This window comes from Callithrix jacchus, chromosome 1, assembly GCF_049354715.1.
Source record: "Callithrix jacchus isolate 240 chromosome 1, calJac240_pri, whole genome shotgun sequence".
Classification (NCBI taxonomy): Eukaryota; Metazoa; Chordata; class Mammalia; order Primates; family Cebidae; genus Callithrix; species Callithrix jacchus.
Window position 1 is genome coordinate 158,837,702 of NC_133502.1, and position 14,438 is coordinate 158,852,139.

Below are 14,438 nucleotides of genomic sequence, written 5' to 3' on the forward strand. Positions count from 1 at the left end.
TGCCCCTTCCTGCCCTTGAACAATAACTTTTCCCAGCTCTTGTTTACTGGTAATCTGTCTCTAATTAGATGAAGTTAAGCATGTCTGGGGCGCAGTGAGGGTAGGAAGTGTGCCTGGGTGCCTGTGTAGCTTGAGAGAAGTAGGGAATCAGTAGGTTGCCTTCTTAAAAACATCAATCATTCAATATGGGAACAGATTTTTCATTTCTCATTTGCCATAGACCTTAGGTTTTTAAATAATACTGTAGAGCATGGGTAGGAAACACAATTAGAAAAAAAATATATTTCAAGAATGTTTGTTCAGTTGCCAGTGAGGTAGGCTAACAACCAACCTGTTACGTTTAGTCCAGTTTAACTAACTGCAAATTACAGCAGTTGCACGTTTTTGGAATTTCTGGAAGTAGGCTGACCTTGACTGTCAGTCCTAGCTTCACTGTCATTCTAAGTTTTCATCTTTTGTTTTTGCTTACATGTTCATGAGTATTTTGCTGGAAAGTATCCCTCAGTACGGATGTTAGTCAGAAATCCTTAAAAATTGGAACTCTGATCTTTTTATTTCTATTTAAACCAGTGGTTCTCAACGTGTGGACCCTGGAGCAGTACAATCAGCATTACTTGAAAACTAGTTATTAATAGAAATGCAAATTCTTAGATCCCTCTGCAGACCTACTGAATCAAAGACCCTGGAGGAAGGTCTCCATGCTGACATTTGAGAACCAAAATGAGTGGCTCTCAAATTTTCCTAATCACTCTGATTAATCATCTGGGGAAACATAAAAAAGAAAACCAATGCCCAACCTCTACTCAGACAAGTTAATTCAGAATCTCTGGGAGAGATCAGGCTTCAGTATTTTAAAAATACTCATGTAAATGTGAAGATGATTCTAATGTGCTACCCTAGTGAATAACCACTCATGAAAATCCTCAAACTCGTAGAAAATGAAATATCATAATCCACAGAATACACTATTTTTAGAGTTTCAAGAAATATTAGATAGAATTTCACTTTATAAAGGAATGAATGAAGTTCCTAGTTTAGATGTATTTCTACCATATCATGAAGCCACATGTTTGTTACAATTTGAGGCCTGGGATCGAGTCTTATACTTCTTTTGTGTTCCTAACCCAGCCCAGTGTCTACACTGCAGGTATTGATACCTAAGTGTTGACTGGCTGAACAAAGAAACCAAACAACCAAACCAAAAAACCTCTTTATGAAGAGACAGTTATTTCCATTCTGTTCATAGAGTAGATGTATGGTTTTGCTGAAAATATGCTACTCCTTCATGCGTGGAAGCTAGTAGGTTTAAAGAAATATCAGTGCCTAAGGCTTTGATAACCTCCACATGCAGAAATGTTCACGGCTCCTCTTTTCACAGTTGAGGTGTTTTCTGGACATGAGAGGCAGCTCCGGGAACCACATCTTGGCTGGTAAGTGCCCAGTGGACATGATTCACAAATCTCAAGTCCATTGAATGAGTAGGTGCCTTGTTTACACTGAGCTGAAAAGAAAAGGTAATATTATTATCAACAATGATATCGAGCTGCACAAAATTCATGCTGTGTGGGATAGGGATTTCTGCATTTTAATTAGGGACAGAATGAGGGTCCCAGAGAGCTCTTTCTCCTGTTAGCTACGTATGCTCATATTGTGTCACCACCATGCTTCTCCCTACTTAATTTTAGACTACTTCCATTTACTTCCATTATGACCCATTGCAGTGTTTGATGCACAGAACATGTTCAATAAATAGTTGTTGAATGAAGTTAGAAATATATAGCACAGAAGGGCACTATGATAGGAACAAGTTGTACACTGGGAATTTGTTCGTGTAGAAGTTCTCCACGGGTACAGTGTTATCCTTAGTGGCAGAAACAAAACCCCAAACCTGGCTAGAGCCTTATAAACTACTCTGACATTTTTGCTTTAAAAAAGAACTGGCTGCTCTAAATAAGAACTGGCTCTGCTACCTCCTCCTACCTAGAGATGCCATTTCATCCAAGGGCTGGTAGGGAGTAGAACATACAAGTAGACATAGCTTCAGGCCCAGAGAGGTGAAGCAACTTTCTAAAATTCATAAGGATGCTTTGCAGAAGAATAAGACTTAGGCCAGATGCCCTGACTCCCAGAGTATTGGCCTTTCTTTCTGCTTTTAACCTCCAAATGACTCATTTTCACCACTACTAATATGTTTAGTGCATTTCCAATTATGTAGCACTGCTCTAGAGTTTGTATCAATCATTAAGCACCCACACCTGCATTCAGAACTATGGCAAAGCAGCACACTTTTGAAATTCCTTAAACATGTCTTGCTGTAGCCTTAATTATGAGAGAAAATGTTTTCATCAGGAACTCTTATTGAGAAACATAGTGAAAATATTTTGAAAATATTGAATATTTGAGTAGCAAGAAGATGTGCATATGTGCCTGTCGTTATTCATTTCCAAGTAAATGGAGAACTGATCTCATTATATCAGACACTATGCTCACAAAAAGCAATCCAATAATTGCGAGGTGTCATGAAACTTCTTTCCATTAATTAATGTGAGATTCAAGAAAAGAATCCAGGTGACGGATACAGTTTGGATGTATGTCTCTGCCCAAATCTCATGTTGAAATATAATCCCCAGTGTTGGAGGTGGGGCCTGGTAGGAAGTGACTGGATCATGAGGGCAGATTTCTCATGAATGGTTTAGCATCATACCTTTGGTGCTGGTCTAGTGATAATGAGTGAGTCCTCGTGATACCTTGTTGTATAAAAGTGTGTGGCACATCCCTGTCTCTCTTTTTACTTTTTTTTCCTTTTTCTTTTTTGAGACAGGGTCTTGTTCTGACCCTCAGGCTGGAGTGCAGTGGTGCAGTCATAGCTTACTATAGCCTCCACCTCCCAGGCTCAAGCAATTCTCCCACCTCAGCCTCCCAAGTAACTGGGACTACAGGTGCACACCACTATGCCTGGTTAATTTTTGTAGAGACGGGATTTCACCATGTTGCCCAGGCTGGTCTTGAACTCCTTGGCTGCCTGCCTCAGCCTCCCAAAGTGCTGAGATTACACATGTGAGTCACCATGTGTTCCACCTCCATGTCCCCCTGCCTTGCTTTTACTTTCTCCATGTGACATGCCTGGTCCTCATTTGCTGTCAGCCATGATTGGAAGCTTCCTGAGGCCACCCCTAAAGCAGATGCTGCTATGCTTCCTGAATAGCCTGCCGACTCATGAGCCAATCAAACCTCTTTTCTTTATAAATTACTCAGTCTTAGATATTCCTTACTGCAATGTAAGAATGGCCTAACACACCAGGCTAACTGATGACTACGGATTGGTCTTTGACTTAGAGAGAGCAATGGAATATTTCCAACAGGAAAGATAAATGGACTTTTTTAAAGTGAGAAAAACAGGTAATATTTTATGTTTAACAGAAAGAAGGAATAAATAAATAAAATTGCTTTCTGTAGTACTCTTATTTCATTTTATTTTCCATTTAGATTTCAGGACTGTGATGGGGCTTAGAACACCTACCTCTAAGTATCATACCTTGCCATACTGAGTATTTCAAGCTGAAGGAAATTTGAGAAAACTATAGAAGCAGGAAAGTATCTCTGAACTTCTGTCTTTCTTTCCTTTAGGAGATCATAAAACCTAGAAATAAATCTGACCTTCCCCTGAAGCCGACTGTAAAATCTCATGTGAGAAGTCCCTATCCTATACTCAGAGGAAAAGAATATCCTTCTCCCTGAAGACACAGGAACCCAGGGACACAGAGATGAATCTGAACAAACAAGACTTGCTAAACTCCACCTAGCTTATTCCCAATAGATCATTCTTCTCCACAACTATCTTCTTCATTGACTTTAGCCTAAAAATATACAGGTTTCCCTGATTCATTTCTGAAGGCTCCCATGTCACCTAAAACTTATATTAAATAATTGTGTATGCTTTTCCCTTGCAAATCTACCTTTTGCCATAGGGGCCTCAGACAAAAGCCTAGTGTTGAGTGAAGAAAATAAATCTTTCATTCCCCCAAAAAGGAAACAAAATTTGGGCTTCTTCTGGTTGAAATGTCCACTAAATGTCTACCTTTACAATCAGAGATGTTTCTTGAATGGATATATTCCGTGTACATGCCAGAGGGACAAGGTTTGCACTCAAGTTGCCCTTCTTTATCTTGATAGGATCCGATCTGGCAGCTTTCACAGGTGAAATGTTCCAGAGAATAATAGGTTCCCAAAGGGCAATTGACTGTAGAAAAAGCAAAGAGGGAACACTGAATAAACTACAACTGTGGAACACACTGGACTCTTTTTTCCTAAGACATGAAAGTCGTAAAGCATGCTTCCAGGTGCTATTGTTTATGGATTAAATTTTGCAGCCAGAGGTTTACTCACAAGGCAAACCTTTCAGAAATATATTCCCTAAGACCAACAGTAGGACATTCTTTTATTTTTTTTTAAAGAAAAAGAAAATTCTTATTAACAAAGCTTGGGGCTTATATAATGGGGGGTTAAAAGTGTGGGTTAAAGCTATGATAAACCAGATCATCACAGGAAAAACAGTTAATAAAAAAAAGCTGATGGACAAAAAGAAAAAAAAGTTAGGTTCCTTTGAGGATTTCAGATACTACAAACATTTTCTTAGTTGTTTCTCTGAATGCTGCCCCTTTGAAACTGACTGCTAGTCAGTTAGCATCCTCCTTTTTTGGAGATTTGGTAGGTTTGGAGTAGCTCAGAAATTCTGAGACCAAAATAGAGCATTACACTGAAAGGTTGCTACCAAAGTTAACATCGTTAATGGGGAAGACACTTGAAATTAGTACCTAGGTAATTCTGAGATGTTAAAAAGTATGTAATAATTTCCCATGTACTTGTTAACATGCGGATTCCAAGACCCCACCTCCAAATGCATTAGTTCTAGGGTAGGGCCTGAGTCAACATGCATATTACAGGCATTTTATGTGATGCAAGACCACACTGAGAAATGAGAAACATGGGTCAACATGACTCCTGATTTTTACTCACAAGGTGGGGAGGAAACAAGTGCAGGCTTAGAATAACAATTTTAATGTTTGGGCTGAATTCATCACACTATGAAAAACCCAACTGAGCTCTTGCACTAGCAATAACAACTGTGGAAGAAGGGCACAAGAGCCCACGTTTACAGAGAGATGAACATAAGACTCAAGCCATTCAGTTCAGGTGAGTGTAAAGTTCCATTACAGATTTCCCTATCTATAAATGATGACTTCCTTGGGGAACAGGTGGAATTGATCCAGATCATGGTAGTCTAGAATAGGGGTTAAAAGTTAAGGGAGCTGCGAGTGGGGAGGGAGAATAGGGAGTGACTGTTCAATGGGCATAGAGTTGCCTTTGAGGGTAATGAAAATATTTTGGGAATAGAGGTGATGGTTGCACAATACTGTACATTTGTACTTCATGTCACTGAATTACACACTTTAAAATGATTAATTTTATGTTATGTGAACTTTACCTCAATAAAAAAGAAGTCAAGACTGGTATTGGCTTCCTGGATGGGAATTTTTGCCACACTACTTACTGTATTTTATTTTTATTTTTGAGATAGTATCTCACTCTGTTGCCCAGGATAGAATGCAGTGGTGCAATCATAACTCACTGCAGCCTTGAATTCCTGGGCTTAAGTAATCCTCCCACCTTAGCTTCCTGAGTAGCTGGGACTACAGGCATGCGCCATCATGCCTGGCTAATTTTTTGGGTTTTTTTTTGTAACCAAAACATGGGGTTTTGCCATGTTGCCCAGGCTGGTCTTGAACTCCTGTCTCAAGTGATCCTCCCACTTTGGCCTCCCAAAGTGCTAGGATTACAGGCATGAGCTACCACGCCCGGCCTCTACTTACTGTCTTATGGGAAAATTCTTAGCCTCTCTGGCTTCAGTTTTTTCATCTGTAAAATGTTGTTCTTAATAATAATGGTACCTCGCAGAGGTGCTAAACAGGATTAAACATGAGAGGTGCTCAGCTGAAATACAGAAGTGGCCAAAAAATATTCATTATTATTATTGGAGCTGTTACCAAAAGCTGTGAGGTCTAAAGATCTTTAAATAAAAATCAGATCTGAGTTCCTCCCTGAACTAGATTTCTTGTCTTTACCCAACAGTAGTTCCTTAGACTCTTGAGACAAAATAGTAGTAATAACAACCACTCAATAATAGCAAAATATATATTTCATTTCAATATCCCTTTACAGTTGTAAAATGGCTACACTCATCTCATTTGACCTAAAATGCACTAAATTTTTGACCACAGGGAATAGTCTTACCACACATACGCCCTCTCAGCACTGAGCCTGGTCTGCAGAAAGGGGAAGCCTTTCTTGTTTCTAATGAATTGCCGTCAGCTGTAAGTATTTCTGATGCAAGCTGAAAGGAATACATGGGGTCTTTACTGAGGGTCCTTTTCAGTTTATTTGTGATAGTTTCCAATGTCTGAAGGAGTCGTAGCTGATTTTCCCATTCAAGGGTATCATTTCTTTCGTCAGGTAATGGCACACTAGCTGAGATTAAAAACAAAACAAAATAAAACAGAACACAAACACATGGTGTTTCAGAAAATCATTTGTAGTTAATTTTTTTTTTACAAAATAGAGATAGCATACTTAAAATCTTTTGGTACTAACAACTGATCTAGAGGAAAAAAAATGAAAAACTTTCAGGAAAAATTAATTCAAAGTAAATTTAACCACTATTCACTGAAGAGCTAAGTAAGTACCTGGATAAGACTAAGAACTACACAATTTGTTTTAATCCTTCTCTCAGATGCTGAATCTATATCACCTTTTTGGGGGAGTTCTTTATTATAACATAATAAATTCCTGTAAATTCTTACATTTTAAATGCATGCCCTAATCATGCCAAGATAAGAACGAAGTAGGGTGCTTGTCCCCGTGAGACCTACAAAATACTGATATTGATAACAAAAGATGACAAGGCTTAGTTAACTGTGCTTTCCTTAATTCTCAATTCCAGGATCATTTCCTAATAATGATAACAAATGGAAGATTTGAGAAGCAGGTTTTCAACTAAGAATTTTCCACAATATTACTTTTTCAAATAGACGGTTTATCCTTACCTGTGATGTTAAAAATTAACTTAATTTTATAGTCAGATAATGGGGAACTTCTTTTAATCCGTGAAGACCTGGCATTGCTGATGCTCGTGGGTGTTTCTTGCACAGCATCCAAGAAGTCATCATAAGAGTAATCCAGCCTATTAGCTGAGCCCCAGCCACCTGGTCCTGGATGGTTGGGGCAGAGACACAAATGATCACACAGTTGTTTTTTCATCAGCATGTAGGTTCTAATGTTAAGCAAAAAATGAAATTGCACTTGACCATTTCCTTGAATGCCCGTAATATACTGCACACAGGGTTTGGTCTACAATGTTATAGACATTGTAATTTTGGGTCACTTCATATTTAATATAGATTACCAGTGAATAACACTAAAAGAAGAAAGGAAAGTCCCTATGGAGCTACCAGGGCATTTATAACATTCTATCTTTGGGTAAATAGTTAATTATTTTAGCTTTAGAGGTAAATTTTAGGGGTAAATAAGAGCTGGGTGCAAAATTCTAATCAATTTCTATTTCCTTGCAAGGCTTTCTCCAATCCTTTTTTCTTTTTTTGTAAATTGGCCTTATAAACCATTAATATAAATAAACATATATCCTCTTGTGAAGATTATTCAGGATGCTTGCATCATATTTTAAAGGTAAGAGTAGTTTTCAAAGGCAGCATATAAGTTAAATGAGTCTATGCTACACCACACTGGAGGCAACAAGGATACGTGGAATTCTCTAGCTGCCCTTTGTATCACTGTGATTAACTGCATGGGTTCAGATTGTGGCTTCTCGATGTATGCTGGTGTATAATCTTAGCCAAGTTATTTTAATCTTTCTGAGCCTCAGTTTCTTCATTTATAAATTGAGACAATGATTCTTACCTGATAGCTTTTTCTGTGGATTAAATGAGACAAAATATGTAAGCTGTCAAGCTCAGTATTTGACTCATTATAAAACTGTATTAATATTATTCTGGTCATACTATCATTTTGTTATGTACTTTAGAGAATAATTCATATTTATATAGGCCTTTCCACCTAAGCAAATTGTTTTCTGAAGTTTTTGGCTATATTTATGCTTTTGGCAATTAAAATTATGCTTTTGGCAATTAAAATTAAAATTATTTTAAAAATTATACTTTTGGCAATTAAAGTTAATTAGTTTTAATTAATTAAAATTAAGGATTAATATGTCTTTTCATTTAAATCTTTTCTCCACAAGCATTAGATAGCTGTTATAGAAAAAAATGGGCAAAGAGAAAAGTATTAAAAATTACTATAATTCTACCACATAGAAATAATGACCATGAACATTTTAGGCAAGCTTTTTTCCCTACTATGAATGTATAAATATACACACATATATACATTATGCATGCATACATACATATACATACACACACACACCCGGAATAAAAATGAAAAACACACTTTCGACAAAACAAGATTATGCTATGTAGACATCATTTAGTAATCTTTTTCAAATTTCATAGCATTGCTATGGAAATGGCCACATAATATTCCCTTGTATGGCACAGCACAAACAACCTACAGTTTCTATTTTTAGAGTTTTAGGTTATTTCAAATTTTTAGAACATCCTTGCACATACAGTATTCAATCAAATCTAAGATACCATCAATTAGAAGACACATCCCATTTTCAAATCTAAAGGAAGAATATGCACCTCAAAATTTATAAAATGTGGTACATATTTGCACAATACCATGATTTTTACCTTGAGAAGTATTCTTAGAAATGAAATTTCTGGGTCTAAGAGCATGGGCATTTAAAATCCTATAGATCTATATTGTCAAATGCTCTCCAATTTCCCCTTTCTATGCAATGTATGAATATGATTTTTTTCCCCTACACTCTTGCAAATTATGGGTGTTATAATTCTTATTTTTTAATATGACAGGTCAAAATTTGCATTTCACTTTAGTTTTTGTTTTTTTCTTTTGTGATGAAGTTTTGTTTGTTTTGCTCAGGTTGGAGTACTATGGTGCGATCTCGGCTCACTGCAACCTCTGCTTCCTGGGTTCAAGTGATTTTCCTGCCTCAGCCTCTGGAATAGCTGGGATTACAAGCATGTGCCACCACGTCTGGCTAATTTTGTATTTTTAGTAGAGATGGGGTTTCACCATGTTGGCCAAGTTGGTCTTGAACTCCTGACCTCAGGTGATCCACCCTCCTCAGCCTCCCAAAGTGCTGGGATTACAGGTATGAGCCACCGCGCCCAACCTAGTTTTAATTAGAATTACTTGATTATTATGAAGTTAAATAGATTTTATTATATTAATTAGTTGTTTATTTTTCATACATTATGACCTGCCAAGGCATGGTTATAAGCAGATCTTGTGACTTTCTACTGGGAATACATTTGGGGAGGAATGCTTGTTTTTAGGATCACGTGTGCCACCTGCCCATGCTTTTTTTCTCAAAAACTGCCATTTGGACCCTTATTAGATGGCAAATACCACCCATCTCTTAGCTTTGTGATGACAACTGACTCTCTCTAGATGTAACCTCGTGCCCCAACAACCTACGCCAACAACCTGGGAGCGGAAACCTGGATCGTGTTTAAGAGAAGAAGCTTGATTATTGTAGATATGTTGCTGACAACGCCACCTTACTTTTTCTTATCTAAAACCACAATTTCCAAAATGTTCACTAAGGTGTTGTACATAATAGTAAAAAACTGAAAATAATCCAAAATCTACCATTAGGGAACTATTTCTATAAATTATGGTAAATTGATGGGCTAATATGTGGCTATTAAAATTGTATTGAAGTAGAATATTTAGTGAATAAAAATGTCCTCAATACAATGTTAATTAAGAATCTGTGTTCAAAATATCATCAGTATATATACAATAAACAGTTCTGTATACATAGTAATATACATATATCATAGATAGTATGGTATATATACAGTATATACATAGTATGATGTATATATATGCATATCTACATAGTTATAAATATATATGTATTAACAGGCTTATTTCTGAGGTTGTGGATTATCTTAATTTCATTTTTTGTTTTTAAGCATTTTAAAATTGGATAATAAAACATATGAACAAATGATAATGAAAAAAATTTAAAATTTAAAGCAACAGTCAATATCACTCTTAATGCTAAATCACCAAAAATATTACAAACATGATTAGTATCTGAAACAGAAAAAAATGTCTGCTGTAATGGGAATTAATACTTACCATCTCATAACCTTCTAAGCGCATGACTTGTACATATTCATTTAATGCTTAAAATGATCATATATGGTGAGTTCTCTTATACACCCATTTTATAGGTGAGAAAACTGAGGCACAGAGTGTGTTGATAGCTTGCTCAAGATCACACAGCTAGTAGGTAATGAAGCCAGGATTTTGACTTAAGTAGCTGGTTGTAGAGTCTACATGTTTAACCACTACATTACTTCGATAACACTATTATTATTATTATCTCTCTTTTTTTTTGATACCATGTCTTACTTTGTTGCCCAGGCTGGAGAGCAGTGGCATAATCATGGCTCACTGCAGCCTTGAACTCCTGGGCTCAAGGCATCCTCCCACCTCGTCCCCGTAAGTAGCTGGGACTACAGCTGTGTGCCATCATGCCTGGCAAAAAATAATCTGAATAAAAATGTTCAGAGTCTACATAAAGAAAACATCAAAATCCCACTTAAGGATATATTAGACTCAAATAAATGGAATCAACATATTTTTGGTGAGGAATCTGAATACTTTACATGTATAACTATTTTATGTTAATGAATTTATTGTAACTTACATTGACTGCCATATAAAAATTGCTGTTACTACTTTATTACTATTCTCTTTTAGGATAAATCAACATTTGAATTTTACCATCATATGTGACTTAGTTTTCTCAGTTTTTGTCATTTTTAAGGATTCTGGCAAATAATTTTAAATAATTTATTTGTTACTAAAATTTGATATATCCTTAATGATCATCAGCACATTACCAAATTATACAGCCATCTTAAAATACTTGATGAATAAATTAATAAAAGTTAACGTTTCTAGTTCGCCTCACTTTTCGGGAATTATTTTCTTATTTTGCAGATTAGTCTTGCCAACTACCGATGCCACAGAATTTAATTACCAATTGCAAAGCCATTTTCATAGTCGTAATTATATTCTAGGCAATATTTTTTGGTCAGGTTCTCCTCCAGTCTGCAATCAATGTCCTCTGCATCACTACAAAATGATGGGACCTGCAAGTAAAAAATGAAGAGGACAAAGTGTAAACCACTTTTCTTCACGCCTTGAATAAATACTTTGCTCCCTCAGCCCTCACATCTTCATCAGCAGGAGGGAAGGGAGGCCCCAGAGCTCTGCACATTCTTCAAAGGGTTTCTGACCCTTCTCCCGCTCCTCCTCTGCATCCTCTAACTGTTGGTTACCAGGATTAGTCTCACACCTTTTATCTCTGTTTATGTCACTCACCACGAGAAGCCCAGGGCTTCTGGGCTATCTCTTGTCACTAAACTTCATCCTATATGGTTCTTTGGAACCCTTTCTCTGACCCCATCTCACACTCCTCTTCCCCAGTCCCCCAAGCCTTCCTCTGTGCCCTCTGAAGCTCAGTCAGTAATCAGCAAATCTGTTATTTTCTACCTTCTCTATGTTTTCTTCAACTTTGCTCTAAAATATTTCCAATTTTCTGGAACATTTCCCAGAAAAATATTCCAGAAATACTAGAAATTCCAGAATCCTGGAATTGGGGTAGGCCTGGAGGTGGAGGAAGGTCCTCCTCAGTCTTCATTGCTGTTTCCAGATCACATTCTCTCACATCTCCTTAAAGGCTCACAGTTCTGAAGCTCATGCCATCAACTCTATCATTCGTTGCCCCTTCTACAGTCACTTGCAGCATCCCCCCTCTGTGTCACTCCCTCATTCCAAGGACATTTGGTAACTGTCCCTGTTATAGTTTTTGGTGATTTCTATAGCCACCTAGCACATTCTTCTACCTTTTTGGACTCTCAGTTTCTTTCCCTCTTCTCTCTCGTAATCAAGCCTTACTCTGTCATACCCTCAGACCTTGTCATTATCAGAAACTGCACCTTCTCCTCTTCTCAGGAATCTAAAAGTTCCTTGACTTCATCAGAATGTAGAATCCATGGACTCTAGTGCCTCTCCTTTAGCCTCTCATGTCTGCATGTCCTTGTTTACCCATCTAAGATTCCATGGTCCATCACCATGAAATGTCTCCTCCTTTGGATGTCTCTTCCTCAATTTGTTTGCCTGAACAACACTTACGTTTGGTTAAATTAATCATTCAGTTTTCCCACACCTGTACTACATGGTCAACTAGGGCTTGAGAGAAAACGTAACCCTGCTGGCTGCCAATCTTACTATATTTCTTTTGCAGACTTATTCATGCTTTCTTAGAAAATTATTTTACACCATCTTCTCTCAAGTCTCCAACAACTCCTCCCCATTCCTACTCTCCAGTGATTATCTTTTTACCTTGATCAAAACAACTCAGAAAAGAGCCTTTGTTCACATACTTCCATCCCCGGGAGTACCTAGTACATGGATCTGTGCCCTTGTATGTCTGCCTCCTTGGCTCTTCTCTTAATCCCACAGTCTACCTCCAATGTATCAGCAGGTCCTACTGAATCTACTTTCAGAAGATAGAAATAAATCCATTCACTTCTCCTCACCTCCAGTGCCACTCAAGCCACCATTGTCTCTTGCTTTCATTTCCTATGTGGTCTTCTTACTCTCTCTCCTACCATCCTCTGCTTCTCCTAGAGCCCAAAGTCATCAGTAAGTTGGTCCCCTCTAATGGCTTTCCATCTCAATTAGAGTAAAAGGCAAAGATTTACAGTGACTTTCAAGGTTCTCCACAGCCTGATTTCTCTTCTTACCCCTGCCTCGTCTTCCACATGTGATCTGTTTGACTGTCTGTAACTCAGGCTGTCATCCCCTCTACCTTTGCCACTCTTAGGTCTTTACAGTGGTTCAAACTCCAAAACACACTCCCACCTCAGGACCTTTGCACCTGCTGCTCCCTCTTCCTGGAACACGCTTCCCCTAGACATGCTCATGGGTCACTGCCTCACTCTTTCAGTCTCTTCTCAAACAGGAACCTTACTAGTGAGGCTTTCCCATCTTCTGTTTTATGTTATCCCAAAGCATATACCATCTGACATGCTACATATTTCCTTGTAAATTGTTTATTGTTGGTCTATTCATTAACATGTAAATTCTATGAGCACAGGGAGTTCTGTCTGTTTATTCAGACCTAAATCCCTAGTGTCTAGGATAGGATGTAGACACTTACTAAATATTTACTCAATGAATAAATAAGCATTTAATAGCACATTCTGATCCCTTATAGCATCTTTAACTTACTAAAATTTAGTGTCCGATAGACAGTGAGTCTAACAAACACAGAGATCACTTCCACACAAGTGCTTTTACTTGGTTTTTATTTAATATTTAAGGACTTCGTCACCACTTTGAGGTGGTGAAGGAGTAATTAGTATGAGTGTATTGCCTTTCAAGTATAAGTCTATAGTAACAGACACCTAATGAGTGTACTATTTTCTAGGTTTGCTAGCAATAGTGACAACATTATTTCTCTTTTTGGAATTTGGTTTTACTGAATAGATTTAAATATAACATTTTTAACAAGTGTTTTTGAGTGGACATTAGGTAATATGTTTGGTGTACTTGTAACGTGCTTGGCATGCAGTAAGCAGCATGATACAATGCTAGCAAATAAATAAAGTGCTACCCAGTCTGCTAGGCATACAAATATCGATGTAGCATGGTTCCTGCCTTGAAGATGTTCAATACAGTTATGTGTATTGCTCTGTTTTGTTTTGTTTTGTTTTGTTTTGTTTTGAGACAGAGTCTCACTCGGTTGCCAGGGCTGGGAGTGCAGTGGCATGATCTCGGCTCACTGCAACCTCCACCTCCCAGGTTCAAGCGATTCTCCTATCTCAGCCTCCCAAGTAGCTGGGATTAAAGGCGCATACCACCATGCCCAGGTTTTTTGTTTTTTTTTTTGTATTTTTAGTAAAGATGGGGTTTCACCAGTTTGGCCAGGCTGGTCTTGAACTCCTTACCTCAGGTGGTCTACCCACCTCAGCCTCCCAAAGTGCTGGGATTACAGGCATGAGGCATTGCGACCTGCCCTCTATTTTGCTAAAATTGTTGTAAGAGTCCTTTCTAAACAAAAATGCATCTTTTAAATCTTTTAAATATACAACAATCTTTTAAATGTTTAATTATCTTCTTGTCACAAACAAAATACCAATTCCAATGTTAGGTATTTTTGTCAGACTTTAAGTCTCAAACCATGAAGAACC

General features: G+C 37.6%; 1 protein-coding gene across 2 annotated transcripts in view; it reads right to left on the minus strand.

Moving 5' to 3' along the window:
• The window catches only part of SVEP1 (sushi, von Willebrand factor type A, EGF and pentraxin domain containing 1), a 210,257-nt gene that overhangs the window by 96,551 nt on the left and 99,268 nt on the right, over positions 1-14,438 (minus strand). For both annotated transcript variants that reach the window (XM_035254401.3, XM_035254412.3), the window contains exons 14-18: positions 11,219-11,330; positions 7,101-7,265; positions 6,292-6,525; positions 4,079-4,240; positions 1,340-1,501 (exon numbers count right to left, since the gene is read on the minus strand). In XM_035254401.3, coding sequence (XP_035110292.3) covers positions 1,340-1,501; positions 4,079-4,240; positions 6,292-6,525; positions 7,101-7,265; positions 11,219-11,330 — 835 coding nt within the window. The remainder of the gene's footprint in view (positions 1-1,339; positions 1,502-4,078; positions 4,241-6,291; positions 6,526-7,100; positions 7,266-11,218; positions 11,331-14,438) is intronic.